This window comes from Bos indicus, chromosome 4 (genome assembly GCF_029378745.1).
Source record: "Bos indicus isolate NIAB-ARS_2022 breed Sahiwal x Tharparkar chromosome 4, NIAB-ARS_B.indTharparkar_mat_pri_1.0, whole genome shotgun sequence".
NCBI lineage: Eukaryota > Metazoa > Chordata > Mammalia > Artiodactyla > Bovidae > Bos > Bos indicus.
This window is the reverse complement of record NC_091763.1, coordinates 94,036,791-94,057,501: the sequence shown is the minus strand read 5'-3', so window position 1 is coordinate 94,057,501 and position 20,711 is coordinate 94,036,791. Positions and strand designations below refer to the sequence as shown.

The window sequence follows — 20,711 nt, the reverse complement described above, 5'->3', positions numbered from 1 at the left end:
ACAACTTGCTGGTTGCAGGAGCCTGAGAGGGTTACTTAGCCTGTCTTTGTAATAACAACTCGTCTCCCTGGGCTGTTGTGAGGGTTGTAAGTACAAAAGGCTTAGAATGGTGCTCAGGGCATTGTAAGTGTTGAAAGGGCTAGCTGTTAATATTTGTGACTAAAGGGGAAGTAGCAATTTCTTAAATTGGGGAGGGGCTGCACCAGCATAGAAATTGGGCTGAATGCTATCTTTGGAACAAATTATAGGTTAATTATCCCCTCATTAGCAGTTGCTAACATCAATATTATTAAGGACCTAGGCATATTAAAGGTAAAAAGTCATTATGTGCTTAACTCTTCTCAAGATTGAAGAGCTGTAATTTCAGCTTTGTAGGTTAGTAACTAAGGTAGATTAGATGAATGGATGTACCTTGTTAAATCTGAGGTTACTGTCTTGGAAGTATTCATGATAATAGCAAATACTGAGCCTTAACCTTAATCCTACAATATTTACTGTTGCCTCCTTTGTGCATTGAGGGAAACGAAGGCACGGGGAGGTTAAGTGGCCTGCCCAAGACCCGTGTGGCATCTTGAGATTCACGCTAATGAACCCCCTCTCTAAGCACTAGAACTCCAGACAGTATTATTGTGAGATCTCTATTCCTGGAAAAGAGCCCTGTTCCTTTGGGGAACCGAACTCTGCAACCCAGTGATGTGGTGAAACTGAGTGGCAGGGATTGGTACGAATTTTCTGCCACCCTGTCAGTCTCCAGCCCCTGCCTATGCAGCCCTGGATTTTACTGTCTGAATAATGCCGATGCTGGATATTGTCTTTTGCTGTTAAAGTGATTGTAGTGGTTTTAATAGAAAAATTCTTCATTACACTCAGCAGAGTAGTCAGGTATTGGTCCCTGGGCGGCTTCCTTTCTGTCAGCTGGGATATTCGTGAGTCACCTTCCTTGGCTGTCTAGCCAGCGTATACTTGGGGAACACATGCCACCTGGTCAAGCCTGAAGAGTGGGGAAGGTAAGTTTTTGAGGGAAAACATTCAAATGCAAATACTCAGATACTCATCTTGATGGGTTTAAGCATCAGGAGACAGTCTGTTGCAGTTGAAGGACAAATAATGATAGATACATTTATTTCTTTGTTTGCTTAGTTTTTTTAGGGTGGTGATTATTTCTTTGGGAAAAAAAAATCCTGAAAAAATCTTATAGTACTTTGTGACTTCAGTTCAGTTCAGTCCCTCAGTCGTGTCCGACTCTTTGTGGCCCCATGAACCTCAGCACACCATGCATCCCTGTCATTAACCAACTCCTGGAGTTCACCCAAACCCATGTCCGTCAAGTTGGTGATGCCATCCAACCATCTCATCCTCTGTCGTCCCCTTCTCCTCCTGCCCTCAATCTTTCCCAGCATCAGGGTCTTTTCAAATGAGTCAGCTCTTCGCATCAGGTGGCCAAAGTATTGGAGTTTCAGCTTCAACATCAGTCCTTCCAATGAACCCAGGACTGATCTCCTTTAGGATGGACTGGTTGGATCTCCTTGCAGTCCAAGGGACTCTCAAGAGTCTTCTCCAACACCACAGTTCAAAAGCCTCAATTCTTCGGCTATCAGCATTCTTTATAGTCCAACTCTCACATCCATACATGACTACTGGAAAAACCATAGCCTTGACTAGATGGACCTTGGTTGGCAAAGTAATGTCTCTGCTTTTTAATATGCTACCTAGGTTGGTCATAACTTTCCTTCCAAAGACTAAGCTTCTTTTAATTTCATGGCTGCAGTCACCATCTGTAGTGATTTTGGAGCCCCCAAAAATAAAGTCAGCCACTGTTTCCACTGTTTCCTCATCTATGTGCCATGAAGTGATGGGATCAGATGCCATATCTTCATTTTCTGAATGTTGAGCTTTAAGCCAACTTTTTCACTCTCCTCTTTCACTTTCATCAAGAGGCTTTTTAGTTCTTCTTCACTTTCTGCCATAAGGGTGGTGTTACCTGCATATCTGAGGCTATTGATACTTGGCTTAGCAGTGAGTAATATTTATATGCCCATTATTACAAGATCTTTCTTTTGTTTTCTGTAGTCGGGTAAACTGTGTCATTTAGTAATTTGGAGACTAACATAGTTCTTTAAATGTTGACTATCTGTTGTTGAGGGATTCAGTTCTGTAATTCTTTTGTGAGAATTCATTACTTTGTATGCTGTAACAGCAAAAGTAGTTCGGTCTAAGGAGAGCTATTTAAAATATCAGAAGCACCCAAGAAATAAGAAGTTAACATTCTACTTGAGGGGATAAGTAAAAGTATAAATGATTTAAGTATTTAGAGAAATAAGTAAGATACTACTCCGGTCATTTAACTGAGTGATGCCATGTTAGACTAAACTTGCCTTGTTTTCCGTTTTTTTTGCCCAACATGGTGGATCCTTTTCTTCTGGGTGACCCAGCCAGGGCCACACTTGAGTTGGTGAGAAAGAGCACAGGCCAATTTGAAGCGCAGATGGCAATTGGGGTAGTTTTTAAAGATTAACTTTGTTTCACTTTAAAAGCTTGAGTGCCAATTCTGGTGAGAGTATCAGGAAAACAGGTTGGCTCATATGACAGTGTTATAAAGTGATTGTACGCAACCTTTTTTGAAGGACATTTAGGCACTGTCAAAAGTACACCAAGATTCATGTACTGAGATGTTCATTGTAACATTGCAATAGCAAAATACCAGCAACGACCTACTGTTCACTAATGGATGCTTATTTATTTAATTTATAGTACAGAGATATTTCACAGGCATTTTTTTAAGGGAGCTTAGGTCTGTATGTACTAATAAAGACGTTTTCTGTGTATAACCCAAAGAAAGGTGTTTGCAGAAGAGTTTACACCTGTGTGTCTGGGTGTGCATGATGATGTTAATGTGTGTATATATAAGTCTTAGTATAAACAGTAGTAATATCTGGGCAAGTGGGATTAGAGAGAGGAATGGGGATGCTGCTTTATGCCCCAGTCACATTTTAAAAGACAATTTTTTAAAAGCCTAAAACTCAGTGCTTCACCGCCAGAGATCATTTGGTCATACTATAAGGTGTTCTCAGAACTGCGCTCTGCCCTGTGATTTGGGGCCCGGAACACTGTCTCAGTTAGTGGCACCTGAGCCTGTCAATCCTCCCTGTCCCCATGGTGTAAACACAGGAGAGGGAAACCTAATAGATTTGTCACCTTTTCAGTGCCAGGTTTTCTTACTATATATACACCCACTGTTGTGTATGTCTGGGTTTATTTTTTCTTGTTTTGCTAAATAACTTGATTTTTTTCCACATTGTTTAATTATTCAGTAAGTAATCCTTGTGAGAACCTTGATTTTTTAAAATTTCCTAGCAATGACTCATAGCAATACAGCCTTTCTTCTATTTACTGTTTGTATATATTTAAATGTCAAACCTCTGTTTAAATTATTATTAAGCTAGCTTCCATATCACTTACTTAGCATTCCCATGTTTCTTCATTGTACCCAACAACCCATTTCTTCCTATGCACTAACCATTTCTGTTGGTCTCAAACTAGCAAGCTCACTAGCATGGCAAGAAAGCTTCCTCTCGCAGCTCTGTCACCTGCTCCTTGGACGGTGCTTTAAATAGCGGCAGCCTCCCTGTGGTTGTATCACATTGCACACCTAGTGTACAGTTCACTTTCACCTCACGTCTCTTGACTTTCCAGGGTTTTCTACTGTTCAGTCATATTGGGGTTATTTTCTTATGGTAGGATGTTTCTCTAAAAGCAGCTCCCCCCCACGCACCCCCACCACCATTTTAAAGTTTCTTTTGCTTCTTTTCAGTATGGACTTTTTTTTAAAGCAACAGTCCAGTTTCTGTTGAAATTTTTTATCCGAGTTTTTTCATTCTAATTGTGTATAAAGGTAATAAATGAAGGCAGCTAGCTACTTGATCCTATCAAATAGGACATTTGCTTACTCAATACCCTTTTATATACTATGGTTTTTAAGCAGAATTTCAGTCGAGAAAACAATGCTATTTTCTATATCACTTTAGATTACTTTTTAATCCTTTTCTTCCCCATACTTTATCCAGGCCTTTATTAAATTTCCAACAGAGCTATTACCTCTCATAAGTCTTCCAAATGGGTAATGGAGACTGGGCTCAACTGAACGAAGGCACATTCATTTGTTTTGGAATGCAGAGTTCTCTACATGGTGGATTGCACTTTAATTTAGCATCCTATCCAGTGTATGTATCTGTAGTTCTGCCTTTTTCAGTGTAAAGTCTTGACAATGATCTTGAACCTGTTACTTATTCCTTTGTTACATATATTGCTTTAAAAAGCCTGAGTCTGTGCTGCTCACTTCCAACTTATAATTTTCATGAAATCAAGGTTGTTGTTAATGCTTGACGTCCGCTTTGCCCAGTGAACGTGGTGGAGGAGTAAAGGGAATGGCAGGCATTGGTCATTCATGTTCTGGGAAAGCAGCATGGGGTGAGGAGGCTCTGAGACCAGGGCCATGGAGCAGTGATTTGTAAGAGCAAGCCAGTTGTTATCTTCCCCTCTTTCATCTGGGTTTACAGGCATTTGTTTTAATTTTAAAGAGCTTGCTTTAAGAAATTTTCCTTGAGATTATTGAAGTCATAAAATTATGATGGGGAAAAACTGGTCTCCAGAGACACAAGCTCGTAATTAGCCAGTGCCGAGAGGGAAGGAGGAAGAGCCATGACCTGGGTTGCACATCTAGATCTTTCCATCTGTAGCTCCATGACCTCAGGATGTGTTGACTGTTCTTCTTTTCTTTTTAAGAGATGACTGACTGTACATTGATACCTAAGATCTTCTCCTCATTTCTGTGATCCATTTGTTTTTCACTTGTCCATCATCTTCATCTCCTGAATGGGTACCACTGCTCAGTATTTATTAATTTCTGCACATCACTTTGCAGTTGTAATATACTATATGTCACTTTTAGAGTACAGAGAAAATATTTCCTTTAAAATGTCACTGCTTACTGCGAATGAATATGCCTTGATTAGAATATCTGTTATGTGTTATGAAACACATAACTTAATTTTATTTTCATTGATTGGCATTGTAGCTATATGTCAGGTGTTAGGGTAAAAACTGCTCTGCTACATTTAAAACCAACAGGAAGTAGGTTGTCAAGGATTTTCTGAGAAGAGAAGAATGCTGGAAATATGAATATAAATATACTGCATAGATATTCCATAAATCCATATCAGCTTCTTATTGAGAAGTTGCTTCATGATGTACATTGCCCTGCACTGTGGATGGCTTGGTGAAGTAGCATGCATCACAGAAGAGGAGGTAGAATGTGTTTTAAATAGATGTTTCCATTAAGATTTTGCAGATGACCACTCATGTTTCTTTATCATCTCTGGGGAAATTATACATTGCCTGTAACTCTGAAGTTTTCAGGTATTATTGTCATCTGTAAGGTTGTGATTCATGTGTTTTTTTCCAGCCTGCTGTGATTAGGTAGTATGCCTTTGAAATGACGGGGTTCTTTTTTCTGTTTCCTTCTGTGGCATGTGAAGCATGGTTTCATGTACCTCCATACTGAGGACAGGAGAACTGGAGATTGTAATTAAGTACTGGTATCTTTCAGTACCTGCCAAGCAGAAAATGTGGGTTCAATCCTTGGGTCGGGAAGATACCCTGGAGAAGGAAATGGCAACCCACTCCAGTATTCTTGGCTGGGAAATCCCATGGACAGAGGAGCCTGCTGGGCTACAGTCCATGGGGTCAAAGATTCAGGTACAACTTAGTGACTAAACTACAACAATAGCAATCTTTCAATGTGTCCTATCTCTAAAATTTTCCCCAGATTTTTTTTTTTTAACAATTTATCTAGATCATTGGTTTTGATTTTCATTGTGGACTTGATGTCTCAGGAATGTTCTGTGACTTGAGAATCTTGCCAGTCTTTTATTTTTTTCTCTGCAGTTCAAAGGTGTATTCCAAGTTTGCAGATTTAAATTGGACATTTGACCAGTTGATTTAGTTGACAGTGAGGGTCCCCTTTCCACAGAAGTATAGTGTAGTTAAATATATATATAGGCTTCTGATTTAAAAAAATGATAAGTATTGGATATTAAAAAGAAATAATTTAATTAAGATGTTCAAGTGTACACAAAACTAAAGGTTTAATGAATGTGCATTACCCAAATTGAAATTTTGTTAATTATCAATATTTTCTCCCACATCTGTTTCTCTTCTTTCTGAAATATTTTAGGGCAAATCCCAGACATTGTTACCTGCATCTATCAGTAGGCCCCTCTTAAAAATACTAATATTTTCTTAAATAACCATAATAACATTATCACACTAGGGCAGTGATTTATTTTTAACATGCTGTGAATCAAGCTGTAACAAACCAAACTATGAAAAATTTTATGACTTATTGAGAATCCCATGGATGGAGGAGCCTGGTAGGCTATAGTCCATGGAGTCGCTAAGAGTCAGACACAACTGAGCGACTTCACTTTCACTTTTCACTTTCATGCGTTGGGGAAGGAATTGGCAACCCACTCCACTGTTCTTGGCCTGGATAATCCCAGGGACGGGGGAGCCTGGTGGGCTGCCGTCTGTGGGGTCACACAGAGTCGGACACGACTAATGTGACTTAGCAACAACAACAAGCAAGAGTAATATACTATTAGGTAATACATTATTAATTTGTGTACATGGATTTATACATTTTTAGTTAATAATGAACAATGTGTTGTTGCCATAAAATAGCAAAGCATCAAAATTTGTAAAATAAAGTGCTGTTGCAATTTTATCAGTAGCCTTCTAAATATTTTTAGGTGGTTAACCTGAATTTTCACTTTTTAGAAAAGTTTCTAGTTTTTACAGCTTTTTAGAAAATGTAAATCTTATTTCTGTTTTGACTATATTTTCTTGGTCTCAAGATGGTATCATTGTTTTTCCATATTTCCCTTTGCTTTCTCTCACTTCTGCATCTGGGTCATCTCTGACTATTTGACTTTGTAAACCTGCTGTATAAAAATTTTTGTGGAGTTGGAGTGGGGCTTAGATTTCTTATGTGTCTTTCTGATACACTTCCTTTTTCTAAAACCTACCTCAAAAAAATTATTTTCCGTAACATATGACTCTTAATTTTTCTTTTGAGTTTTTTTCTTTATTATTTGTGAACTTAGTAGCGGAATAATGCTTCTAGGGAAGAGCTAAGTTATAATGATTTTCCCATTTAAAAAAATAACGTTTACTTAGGTCTTGCCAGTGTTTGCTTTGGTGTCTGACATGGAAGCTTAAAGTAAAAGCATAAACTTGAGAAGAAAAAAATACCCACACACAGAAAAACTCCAAAGGATAATGTAATTTATAGAGTGCTGGGTGGTAATGAACATGCTTGGTTTTTAACTTAATTTTTGGACTATCTTTGTTAAATTTAAGAAATCATTCATGTTACTTTTTACCACTTAGATAATGAGGCTTTCAGTGTTCAGTATATCATAGTAAGTTGTCAAATTTTTTGCTCTACTTACTTCCGGACAGTACATATTTACTTTGAAGAAGGTGTTTTTATTATTTTTTTAATTTTGGCTGTACCATGTGCCTTGTAGGATCTTAGTTCCTCAACCAGGGGATCAAATTGTGCCCCCTGCACAGGAAACACAGAGACCTAACCACTGGGCTGCCAGGGAATTCCCTGAAGAGACTATTTTAAAGTAAGTCACATCCCCTCCGATAACCACACATTGGGCTTCCCACCTGGCACTAATGGTAAAGAACCCGCCTGTCAATGCGGGAGACACAAGAGATGTGGGTTCGATCCCTGAATTGAGAAGATCTCCTGGAGAAAGGAATGGCAACCCACTCCAGTGTTGTTGCCTGTAAAATCCCGTGGGCTGAGGAGCCTGGTGGGCTCCAATCCGTGGGGTTATAGAGTCAGACACAACTGAGCGCACATTTCCCTCCAGAGTTGTTTGGCTTGCTTTAAACCTGAAAACATAACAGGTAAAAATTATGTATTGGAGAATGTCTTACTTAGAATTACTTACCCTTTTTTAAAAAATAAAATTTCATGAACTTTGGTTATCTGATTTTTGTAAGCTACCATAGATCCATTTTAAGGAATGGTAGCCCAGTGACAGCTCTCAAACGTGGCTAAAGGAGGAAGAGAAACTAGGAAAAGAACCTGCCAATCTCTTCAGCCTAAGAGTATGGGAAATTTCTATTTCAGGAAAGAAGTATATTTCTTAAAGGGCATCATTGTATTTTGTAGTACTGTATAGCAGCAATCCTTCGTTTCCATAGCAAACCATCTCTCTGTCTACCTAGCTGCACTGTTTCTACTCTAAACTCTAATACACTTTATGCAAACTTTTTTTTGCGTTTACTTGTACAGATCTTACGTTCTTTTGCTAAAATTTAAGCTTCTTGAAGGCAGGTTCAGTTTCAGAGTGGTTTTTATTTGCCTTGTGGTATATGTGTGGGAAATGTGTAGCATAACTTTCAGTAGAAATTAAAGCCTGTGATCTTTGTGAATTTAATAGATGCTAACATTATACTCTCCATAGCCCAGCTTATAGATTTCTGTTAAGTCATGTAGAAAGTGTAAGTATTTCATGGGGGGTGGGAAATACAAGGAATAAAACTGAACTTAAGAGATAAGGCCCAAATACATTGTTCTGGTGATTCCTCTTGACATTGTATTACACATTGTATTGTACATGGTGTGTGTATATTTCCCTCTTACTACCTTTCATCTTTTTTGCCCTATGCTTATTTTCTCAGTAGCTTTTATTTCTGCTATTTTTATTATTTCTCCTTTGAATAGAAGTCTCCCTTCCTCTTAACACAAAGAACACAAACATTTGAAAACTTTTTTAAAAAATTTAAACTTTCATCTCAACAAGGAGCCTTTGATATTACACATGACCCATTTTTTTCTTATAATTTAAGCAAAGCCATGTCTGTAATTATTATTTTGCCCAGAGGCTATTTGTCATGAATATGCAGAAGCCATGCTCATCTTCCTTCATTGTGGTTAGATTTTTCTTAGACATCCTTTTGAATCCACTTAAATTTGATTCTTCTAGAATTTGACCGTCTTGACACAGTATTCTTCTCTTTCAGTATGAAGTCTTTGTTTCCTTAAGTACTAGATCACTTGCTAAATTTTTTGTTTTTGGGCCACACCACACGGCACTCAGGATCTTAGTTCCTTGACCAGGAATCCAGCCTGTGCTCCCTGCAGTGGAAGCATGGAAACCTAACCACTGGACTACCAGGGAAGACCTGATCATTTGCTAATTTTTTTCTTCCTCAAACTAAATATTGGACCTCAGGAAAATATTGGATTATTTTGTAAGCCCTTAAAAGAGCTACAGTAGCTAAGTTCTTCTAACTTGTCATGCTTGTTAAATACTAAAGTTCTGATAACTGACTACATTAACTTTTCAGAACTTATAACAAAATTTCAAATGCGAGAGAACGCATAATGAACCCCCATGTACTGATCATCAGATACAGTAATTGTTGACTTAAGGTCAGTGTCCTGTCTTCTGTACCTCTCTCTCCTAAATGAGTTATTTTGAAATAAATCCTACACATATGTTTTAATTAATATTTCAGTTTATATCTCTGAAGGAGAAGGATTCTTTGTAAACATAACGCCCAAAGTATTATCTTTGTTATTTTTGAACATTACTGGATTAATAGACATACCATATTTTTATCAAGAAAGCTAGGTAGAGAAAGTTGCTTAGTTTCTTGAACTTTCGGAATGTAGTTAATCTCAAGGAGAGTTGGAAGCAGACTGATCTGAACATGTAGATAGAAAGCCATGCAAATAGCTTTTACCTTCTTCACAAAAGAAGCCCATTCTTTATCCTGGTCACTTACTGCCATGGACACAGCTCAGGGAGGTCACCATCTTTTATCTTAATAACTCATTATCAGCAAATTTAGGAAACCATGCCGTCTGAATCCTTGACCTGTTTAACAGACTTAGCCCTTGACTCGCTTTCTGGAGTCTACTCCAGAAACTACCCAGAACTACTAAAAATCATTTCTAAAATCCCAATAGACACGTTTTGCCAAGAATGTCAATTGTCTCTTTTTTTTTTTTTTAAGAATGTCAATTGTCTCTTGACAGTTTGGCATTAACCTTTAAATATTAGATTGTGTAATCATAGTGCCATTCAGGGAAAATAAAGTGGTGGGTGGCTGGCATTTTAAAAGTGAAATGAACTTGGGTTCCTGGGAATGTTGATCATTATTCTACTGAAAATGCTGATATTCCTTAATAGTGAAACACTAAGTAAGTAAAAAGCAGTATTTTACAAATAACTTAGAGGTGAGTAAAATGCGGGTTTTATGGATTTAACATATTTTTACCAGACCAGTATCTGAAGGGTGTCTTATATTTTCAGACTTTGAAAGTGAGACAGTAATGAAGGAACCTTCTAGTGAGTTCCCGCCAGGCTACTAGTCTGACCAGCACATATCCAAAATAGATCATTATTTTTGTCATTGTAACCTGCCTTCTCATTTGCCTTCCTCGCCCTTGACTTTACAGCAGAGAGCAGAAAGAAACTCATGGCCTGTACCGTAAATACACATGGTAACAGTAGTCAAGTAATTTTATAGTTTTTCTGGGTAAGTCATTCATTCATGGTGATGGAATGACTTATTTTTAATGCAGTGTTTTTCTTTCAACTAAACTTAAAAAATTTTTTTTTCCCATCTGATTTAGTGTCTGTGCCATTGCAAGGTAGCATAAATTTAGCACAGCTTCTTCGTTTTACCAACTTTGTAGAAGTGTTTAAAGGTTTCTTTCAGTTTACTTTTAGCTTTTCATACGAAATGGACTATAAGAACTCTTTAATTTACAGTATAAGTGTAATTAAAGACAGACCCAGTGTTTCTGGAATGTGGGTTATACCTGGGATCCTGGGAAAGAGGAGATTTGGATCATTAATTTCTAATCTCGTTTTAATATGACCTTTTCGAAAGGAGAATCTTCTTTGGAAAATAGATAAAAGCATGAACTAATCCCAGACAGATCACAAAATGAAAGAAACTCACATTTACTGCATCCACCTAAAGGATAGAAAAGATATCTTCAAGTTTCTAGAGGGGACATTCATGTAGATAACATACTTTTAAATAATTAATTAACTAGTTGCTATAGATCAATGTCATTCATAGCAAATTAGGTCTGATAGGGAATGCTGCTTCTACAGATTTTTATAGTGTAAAATTAGTTTGACTTCTTTTATTAAACTCATTTAATCCTCTGCTGCTGCTGCTAAGTCACTTCAGTCGTGTCCGACTCTGTGTGACCCCATAGACGGCAGCCCATCAGGCTCCCCCGTCCCTGGGATTCTCCAGGCAAGAACACTGGAGTGGGTTGCCATTTCCCTCTCCGATGCAGGAAAGTGAAAAGCGAAAGTGAAGTCGCTCAGTCGCGTCCTACTCTTTGTGACCCCATGAACTGCAGCCCACCAGGCTCCCCCATCCATGGGATTCCCCAGGCAGGAGTATTGGAGTGGGGTGCCAGTGCCTTCTCCAATTTAATCCTCTACCTTACTCCATTATTATCCTTGCAGTTTTTTTAGTTGAAGATCTGAGATATCTTATGTGGCGCTACAGTATATTCATTTTGACTATTTCTGGATGCCTCCCAATTAAACAGAAGTATATATTAGAGGAGCTCTAGATGGTGAGAAGGCACTAGTATACACTAATAGACACTAATAACAGCCTGTTGTATAAATGGCTTGTAATTCTTCAACCAGTTTCCTAGTCATAAATACTTAAATTATGGACTTCCCTTTCAGTCCAGTGGTTAGAATTCTGCTTTCACTGCTGAAGGCCTGGGTTCGATCCCTGGTTGGGGAACTGAGATCCCACAAGCCACGTGGCATGGCCAAAAGAAAAATTCAAGACAAAAAAATACTCAAAATATTCAAATTATTTTCATTTTTAAAATTTATGGTAAAAAAAAATTATACATGCATCAGATAGTCTTACGTTTAGTAAACTTTTTAATTAAATAGATATACAGAAAGTGCACAAATCATTTTTGTAACTCACTGATAAATGGAAGTGTAAACGTGTAATCTGCACTCTGGAAATCCCCTTCAAACCCCTTTACAATGACCACAGACCCCACTAGTGGGTAACTGTCCTAATTTCTAGCATCTTGATTGATTTAGCCTGTTTGAACTGTGTGTAAATGGAATCACACTGTATGTGCTCTTTAGTATCTGGCTTCTTTTACTCAACTGTAATGTCTGTGAGAGTTCATCCATTTACTTGTAGTGGTGGTTTTTGTTTTTGTTTTTTTCTGATTATACTGTAGGGCATGTGGGATCTTAGTTCCCCCAGCAGGGGTCAGACCCTCGCCCCTTCCGCTGGAAGTATAGAGTCTTAGCCACCGGACCACCAGGGAAGTTCCAGGTTCAGTTTTATTGCTGTGTAATACTCTGCTGGGTGACTGTACCACTGTTGTTTAGTCGCTAAGTCGTGTCTGATTCCTTTGTGACCCCACGGATTGTAGGCCACCAGGCTCTTCTGTCCCTGGGGATTTCCCAAGCAAGAATATTGGAGTGGGTTGCCGTTTCCTTCTCCAGGGGATATTCCTGACCCAGAGATTGAACCCAGGTCTCCTTCACTCGCAGGCAGATTCTCTCCCACTGAGCCACCAGAGAAGCCCAGCTGTACCATAATTTATTCTTTTTATTGTTGATGAACTTTCGGGTTGTGACTTAACTTTTGGATATTACACATAGGGCTATATGAACATTCTTTTTTAAATTTTTTAAATTTATTGACTGGGCTGAGTGTTTACTGCCTCGCAGGCTTTTTTCTAGTTGCGGCAAGTGGGGGCTCCTCTCTAGTTGCAGTGCAAGGGCTTCTCACTGTTGCTGAGCACAGTCTCCAGGACACCTGGGCTTCGGTAGCTTTTTGGTTCCTGGGCTCTAGAGCACAGGCTCCATGATCTTGGTTTATGGGCTTGGTTGCCCTGAGGCATGTGGGATCTTCCTGGACCAGAGATCGAACCTCTGTCTCCTGCACTGACAGGCAGATTCTCTACCTTTGACTAAGCCACCAGGGAGGCCTTTTATGAACATTCTTAAACATGTATTTTGGTGAACATAGCTCTTCCTGTCTACTAGCAATAGTGCTGATGGATATAGGGTATATCTGGGTGCAGCTCACCGTGCCCGCAGTTTTCACGTGGTTGAAACTGTGTCACTCCTGCCAGCAGTGTTGTGTTTTGTTTTTTTTTTAAATAACTTCAGAGAAGTGAAATTTAAGTGAAAGAGTAAATTCATTTTAAGTTTTAGAGTATAGTGTTTAAATTTGTTCTCAGGAATGCTAATTTATATTCCACTGAACACTGGGTTTTATCCAGCTCCTTCATCTCTATCAATTAATAATGGAAAATATCTCATTTTTAAACTACTTTGATGAGTTGGGCTTTTTATAGCTTAATTTCAGTTTTCTTAACTTGGCTGTTCTGGCCTTTTCTTCCTAGTTTGTGCTTTGTCCTTGGTTTTTTATAATAAAGAAGTTTAAATGTGTATGTGTGCTTGCATCTGCTAGTTTTCCCCCCTGTGGTTTCTGCCTTTGGTGTCATTCTTAAACCTTTTTATCTCCAAAATTTTTTGGTTTGTTTTCTTTGAGAACGTAATTGTTTGTATTTAATTTTGTTTATTGTAACTAGATTTGACTTTTTCTTTCACTAATGCAAGGGAGCTTTTTTGGTTATTTTTGTTTTAAAGCAAGCACTTACTTTAACTTACTACATTAGCATTAGCTTTGAAATATTTGTAGAGGGGTGTCAGAGTGTGACTGGCCAGGAAGAAGTTAGTACACCAAAACTTACATTCATGTGTCATCTGACCATGAGAAATGAAGCCAATTTTCCAGTGTGGTTGCTATTTGAATCCTTTCAATGTGCATGTTATTAAAAGTAGTTTTTGTTTAGAAAAGAATGAGATCAAATAGACTACATTATCTTACTTAATATCTCTAGTTGCTCTTAAGCAAGGACTTTGCCAAAAATACACCTGACCTCTGTTCTGTGAGCTACAGGACAGAGGATTTGGAGAGTCAAATTTCAAGCCTTAAAAAATAACATTTTTCTCTATTTAAGAGATCACTTAAATTTTATTTAGCATTTTTCTTTTTGTATAATAGTACACATAATTAAAATGTAATTTGTACTTCTGATTGAGAAAGATGAGGCCATATGTTCTTGTGGTGGGTTGTTTTTTTTTTTTTAATGTTCCACTGGGATTTGAGAGTTCCCCAAAGCCCCCCACCACCTAAAATTTTTATCACTAAAGTCATTATTGGGGTAGACCACAAAGCAGAGACAAAACAGAAATTAGACCAGAAGCCCTATCATCTGGAAATGGGTTGTTTTGGTTTCTGTAATTGAATCTTAGGAGCTTAAAAGAATGAGTCTCAGGACACATAAAATTGATGAGGAAGAGAACACAGAAGTGCCGGTGCTCTGTGATTCGAGCCCCCAAACACACACAGAACTAGAGGCCAGCCTAAGGAGGATAGAGTTTTGTGAGTGAGGAAAAGAATAGCTGAAAATAAATACTACAGACAAAGTTAAAAAAATATATATATATATATATTTTTTTTTTTTGCTGTTTTTTTTGCATTTGGCAGTGCTACTTATAGCACAGTTACATCACTAGTCATTTCAATTATTCTCTAAGCCAGGAGGAAATTATCAGGACTTCCTTAGAAAATCTGTAATTTTAGGCACGCATTTCCAGTTCAAGAAAATCAGCGTTTTGCTGAATGCTTGAATTTGACTAAAGGGAACACTGGGTTTATATTAAAGGATCATTGGGGAGAGGTTGGGGTAGGGAGAGAACAGAGGGGAGAAAAGCTAAAATTAAGTTCCTGTTTTTCATTTACTTACATACACAATGTAGTCTTACACATATTACATACTTAACCCATTTATTCTTCACAGAGGTCTGTAAAATGGTGTTTTCCTGATTTGCCAAAAACAAAAGGCTCAGGGAGTGAGTTTACATTATTTTGTCTAGCCTCAAACCCACCAAATGGCAGTCCTGGGATTTGAGCACCAATCTCTCTGAATCTAAAGCTCATTCATATTCTTTTCACAGGATTATATATTGCCTTTTAAACTACCAGAATTATTATCATATTTTATATTTTATTGGTTTCTTGTAGAATGTTGGTAACACTTTCATTGGCATATCTTAGGGGTACCATCTTTAGTTTTGGGTAACATAAAGCCTGTGTAATTTCCTTTACCTTCCACCTTAGTATTGAGAGTAAGCATGAGGTTACTATCCTAGGAGGACTCAATGAATTTGTAGTGAAGTTTTATGGACCACAAGGAAGTAAGTATATGTGTTGGTATGTGTTTTTCTATTTTACTTATATTCCTTAATAGACAATGTGAATATCAAGATAGATGGTGATATGTATAGTTCTTGAAAAGTAAATTTAATTGAATTCTAGAACGAGTAAGGAAATTTGCTATTAGGATAAATATTCTATATGCTTTTTCTCTTATCTCTGTGTTAGTGTGACTTAGTCACTTAGTCATGTCCAACTCTTTGCGACCCTATGGACTGTAATCTGCCAGGCTCATCTGTCCTTGGAATTCTCTAGGCAAGAATGCTGGAGTGGGTAGCCATTCCCTTCTACAGGGGTCTTCCCAACCCCGGGATCAAACCTGGGTCTCCTGCATTGCAGGTGGATTCTTTACCATCTGAGCCACTAGGGAAGCCCTATGAGACAGTATTAAACATAAATTGTGAATTCTGGGTTTTGTGGAAATGTTTTTGTTGTTTGGGGGGAGAGGTGGGTTAGGCACAGGATAGACTGAGATAGTTAGCTATTACTTACCAAATAATTGAACAGTGTTTGAAGAATCAGGTAAATTTGAGAGAGAAAATGAATCTATGCTAATTCTAGATTTTTTTTTAAAGGAAAGTATTACCTTTGAACATAGAGTACCTACTAGTTATAAGAGTTCCCTGACTTTTGAAGGAATTAATTTGCAAGATTCTCAAAAGAGATTAGAATTTAATGTTTAACTTACAGTTGGATTCTGTTTTCTAATTTGGAGACAATTCTGATGTTTTAACATTTTTGCTTTTATTTCAGCACTGTATGAAGGCGGAGTATGGAAAGTTAGAGTGGATCTTCCTGATAAATACCCTTTCAAATCTCCTTCTATAGGTATGTAACTACCCATTTTCTTTCCTTAGAGAATTTTGAAATGGAGGGGAAAAAAAAAACAACAAGCCTACATTTTATGGGAGTTAGTTAATTCCAGAAGTATTTGCTCAACTGAATTTTCCCCCTTTTTTTGGCTTAGGTTATTTAGTAATTTTAAGGAGGGACTTCCATAGTGTGATAAAAGGTGTTTAAATATATCCTTTGCATGCTTATAATGACTGTAACTCTAGATTTTTCTGTCTTTTAGGGTCAGATTAAATAATTTTAAGACCCACTGTCCATTCAGGCTATTAGCAGTAAAATAATAAACATCTTAAATCTCATTTTAAATGCCAGATTGTTGAAATGAATATTATATAGTGCCTATTCTAGTTCTGTCATTTAAAAATCCTCCTTATTCCCTACTTTTGTTTTTGTTCACTCCAACTCTGTGTACCTTTTTCCATTCTTTCCACTCCAAATCTTTTTAACCCTCTAAACGGCTGAAGAAAGTAGAATAGAAACAAACCTCAGTAGGGTTACATAAAATACCCTCAGTGGGGCAGTTTTTCCTCACCTTCATCTTGTGCCATAGTTAGTGATATTAACTTATCACCCCCATTAAGGCATTGACACTTTAGGTATTAGCATCAGATGCTGCGGGGATATATTTTGGTTGAGCTTGATACCTTTAAATATTTTGAGACTGTAGAATGGTAGTAACTTAGCTAACTTAAGCCAGCTTTAAAAATTTTCATTCTGTAGATGATTTTTAGATATTACAAAGAACTGGCCAATTTTAAGAAGGAAGAAGAAAATAAAATTGGAGTATGTTTAGAGCGTTCTCTGTCACAGTGAATCACTTATTCAGAATTGTCAGAGCTAATGCCAAAACTCTTGGAATTTACACTTCTCCCTTGCCCCCGAAAAAGGGTTTTTTAAAAGAGGTGAACCAAAGACATTCCGAGCTTTGTGTTTTAATTCTAAGCCCCCATATTTCTGTCTGGGATAAATAATGTGAAAATGTTAGTAATTCCCAATCAAATGCAGTGACCTGTCCCCCTAGCATCTAGCTACTTTATATGTTTTACAATTTAAGGCTATAAAAATACTATAGAGCATCTATAATTCCTTTTTAGTCTGGGAACTCTTAATGTTCATTTTAAGAATAAACTGGTAATTTCCTCTGAAGGGCCCTTAGCTGAGTTTTAAACTTGGTAATTAACAAGATGGGCTTGCCTCTCTGATGGCTCAGTGGTAAAGAATCTACCTGCCAATGCAGGAGACACAGGTTCAGTCCCTGGGTTGGGAAGATTCCCTGGAGAAGGAAATGGCAATGCACAGCAGTATTCACACCCGGAAAATCCCATGGACAGAGAAGCCTGGCGAGCTGCAGTCCATGGGGTCGCAAAAGAATCAAACATGACTTAGCAACTAAACAACAGTTGAGGAGATAGTTTATGGATAATTGAATTGGAAATCTCCCATTGCTATCAGAACCTGCAAACTGTAGAGTTATCAGATGGTGATATAGGAAGGGTACTCTGAGGTGTTGAATCTTTGAGACAATTCCTGAGTGTATCTGACTTAATACCTTAGCACAGGTGGGACAGCAGCTGTTTCTCAGTTCCTAGTGTGGTGGAATGTAGGTAGAATCTTTAAACCTTTATAAACAGAATATCCAAACCATATAAATTCATTCAGGTATTTCATAAGTAACTATTTACCTATAGAACTGAAATTTTGCTTGCTAAATCTAGCAGTAAATTTAGTTTTGTTACCCTAGATTCCTAGTCAGAAAGGAAACAGTATAGCTTGATGAAACTGACAATGAACCGAGAAGTGCAATTACATATCCTACAGAAATGTAAGATTCTCAAATCTTAGCCTGTTTCCAGGTAACAATTATTTCATCATAACTTTCAAAGCAAAACTATCTGAACTTCAGACATTGTTTGTTAACTAGTGATGCAACAGAAGCCTCTGTACTTTCTTAAGTTAATGATGTAACATGAAATTGGTTAGGACAAATGACTAGGCTAACTTAACTTCTTGATAATTTTTCCTTTCCCTTTCTGTGTGCTTTTAGACCTTGATGATACCTACAAATGTGTATGTACCATCTTCTCTTAGGGAAGTAGATCTAGTTGAAATATTTTACAAGCTGTCCTTGTTTCCTCCAGAGGAAGATTGCGTAAGAGTTTTAATCAGTCATGTGGGGTGACCCATTTTCAGGTCATCAACAATGTAATTACTGTTGCAGTGTGCTTTAAACATTTTGAGAGGTAGTGGGTCCTGCAGAGTAGGCAAGGGTTTGTTTTTGAATTGTATAGATAGCTGCAGAACTATACAGAAGAGGAGATAAGATAAATCCAACCTCACTGTTCTTTCTAAACCCTGCCTCCATAGATTAAGTGTTTTGATGATTAGGTCTTGCTTGGGGTTTTTAAATATATATCTATGTATACTTTTTTGTTTCATGTTGCTATGTATATTTTTTAGTTGTATAAATGCTCCTTATCTATAAGAATGTAAGAAGGTCCAGGTGAGCAAAACTAAAGAAAAACTAAAATGTCTTATAATCCTGTCCCTCAGTGGATATTATTATTTACATAAAGTACGTAAAAATGTATTTTAAAACATTTTTCTCTAAATATTTAAGTGTATATGCAATGTACTTTTACAGGTAGACTGTAAACTCCAAACACAGTTTAAGGGAGTTTTCAATAGTTACCTGACTGCTTGACGTGTAACTGAAAAAGTCCTTTTAAAAACAATTTTCATCCTTAAGTAAGTAAATTAACTCCTTAATTTACTTACATCTTAACTCCTCTTTGGAAAGAGAAGGAATATTAACAGCCTCCTGGGGAAGTTACCAGCTTACTCTTACAAAGCTGTCATTGTTCCAAACATCTTAATAAGCTCATCTTTTGGAATTTTACATTCTCTTTGAATATCATGAGTGATGGCAAGTCTTGATGCTTTGAAGCTGGATATAAATTTTTGAAATGGCTAAAGGTCATTTAATTCCAGAGAATAAGATGAATTGAAAAACTGAGTAACATCAGTTGAAGTCTATAATGATATATGATTATGAAACTGACTGAAGTTTAAGAGTTATGATTTACTTTTTAAACTGGCCCTTTGGGCTCTTTCAGAAAGAAATTCTAAAACTCCTTTAATCAGTTGTAACATCATTGAAATATTTGCATCGTTTTCCAGAGAGACTACTTTGATATAAATCATGTTTGAATCACTGAGTTCTGGTCTGTTTGAAGGTCCAGACTTTGCTCTCCTCATTCAGAAACTAGAGTGAGAGCAGCACTGCTGGGCGTGTCCCCGTGTAGTTAGGAGGGTCTGATTGGTCAGTGGACGGGTTATCAGGAAAGAATGGTTCTGGCCCCAGTTCTCCTTGACTCTGGTGATACTTAGCTTTTTGTTTCCTCTTCTAGAAAATGAGATAATGTAATTAAATGGACTGTGCATGTTTGGTATTGATCGGTGTATTAAATATTCAGGATATATGATATATGGCATTCCACCAGATATTTAGGAAGGCTGTATATACGGCTTTCACCAGATGGGAGGGAAAAAATATCAATGTATTTAAAATATTGCATTTGCTCTAATGATAGCATTTCATTGCTTTTTAGAAGTGTGACTCAGCACCTCAATTGAGGAAGAGAATATATGGAGGAGATAGATGTTTACACAAGTTGTATCTAATGTATTGAGAATAGAGTCTTTACAAAGCTTCAGAGAGGTGAAGGTAAACATAAGGACTTTATAAATACTCTTTCAAAACCGCAAGTAATGCCCAGTCCATGAAGATTTTGTTCTATCCAAAGAAATTGCTGCGGAGACTGTCATATTCCGTACTTCTCTAGATTCACACTTTTCAGTCATTACACATGTGCTCAACTAAGAAAAAGCTTTTACCCATCTAAGGAAACAGACTTGCAGTTGCTGCCTGGGGGGAAATAAAGATGAGTGATCCCATGTATAAAGACGTCACATACAGCAATGTTTTCCTAAAAATGAAAAATAACCAATTAGCATAGGATACAAAATAGTTTTGTATCCAATCCAAAGAATGCAAAGATTGAAAAATGAGAAAATATATGACTTTCTAAATTGGCAAGTTAAACATTGTTGGCAAAGGTATTATGATACAGCCAACCTAGCAGTACATATTGATAGAATTTTATATCCTTTGAATGATTTTACTTAAAATAAGGAAATATTCAGACCTGTACACTAAGATTAATGCACAAGAGTATGTAAATTGCAGTGTTATTTTTAAAACTTAAAAGTTGGAAGCAACCTAACGACTCAGTTGATAAATAAAGTAGTTAAATTATGGTTCCTTTTATCCCCCCCCTTTCTTAGGCCACATAGCATGTAGGACCTTTAGTTCCTCAACAAAGGAGAGAACCCATGCTCCCTGCAGTGGAAGCATGGAATCTTAACCACTGGATACTGCCAGGAATGTCCAAATTACAGTACATTTT

The 20,711-nt window shown here is 37.3% G+C and overlaps 1 protein-coding gene across 1 annotated transcript in view; it reads left to right on the top strand.

Annotated features, from left to right (window-relative positions):
• The window catches only part of UBE2H (ubiquitin conjugating enzyme E2 H), a 102,238-nt gene that overhangs the window by 41,654 nt on the left and 39,873 nt on the right, over window positions 1-20,711 (top strand). Inside the window, exons 2-3 of the mRNA XM_019959075.2 lie at window positions 15,298-15,374; window positions 16,147-16,221. Coding sequence (XP_019814634.2) covers window positions 15,298-15,374; window positions 16,147-16,221 — 152 coding nt within the window. The remainder of the gene's footprint in view (window positions 1-15,297; window positions 15,375-16,146; window positions 16,222-20,711) is intronic.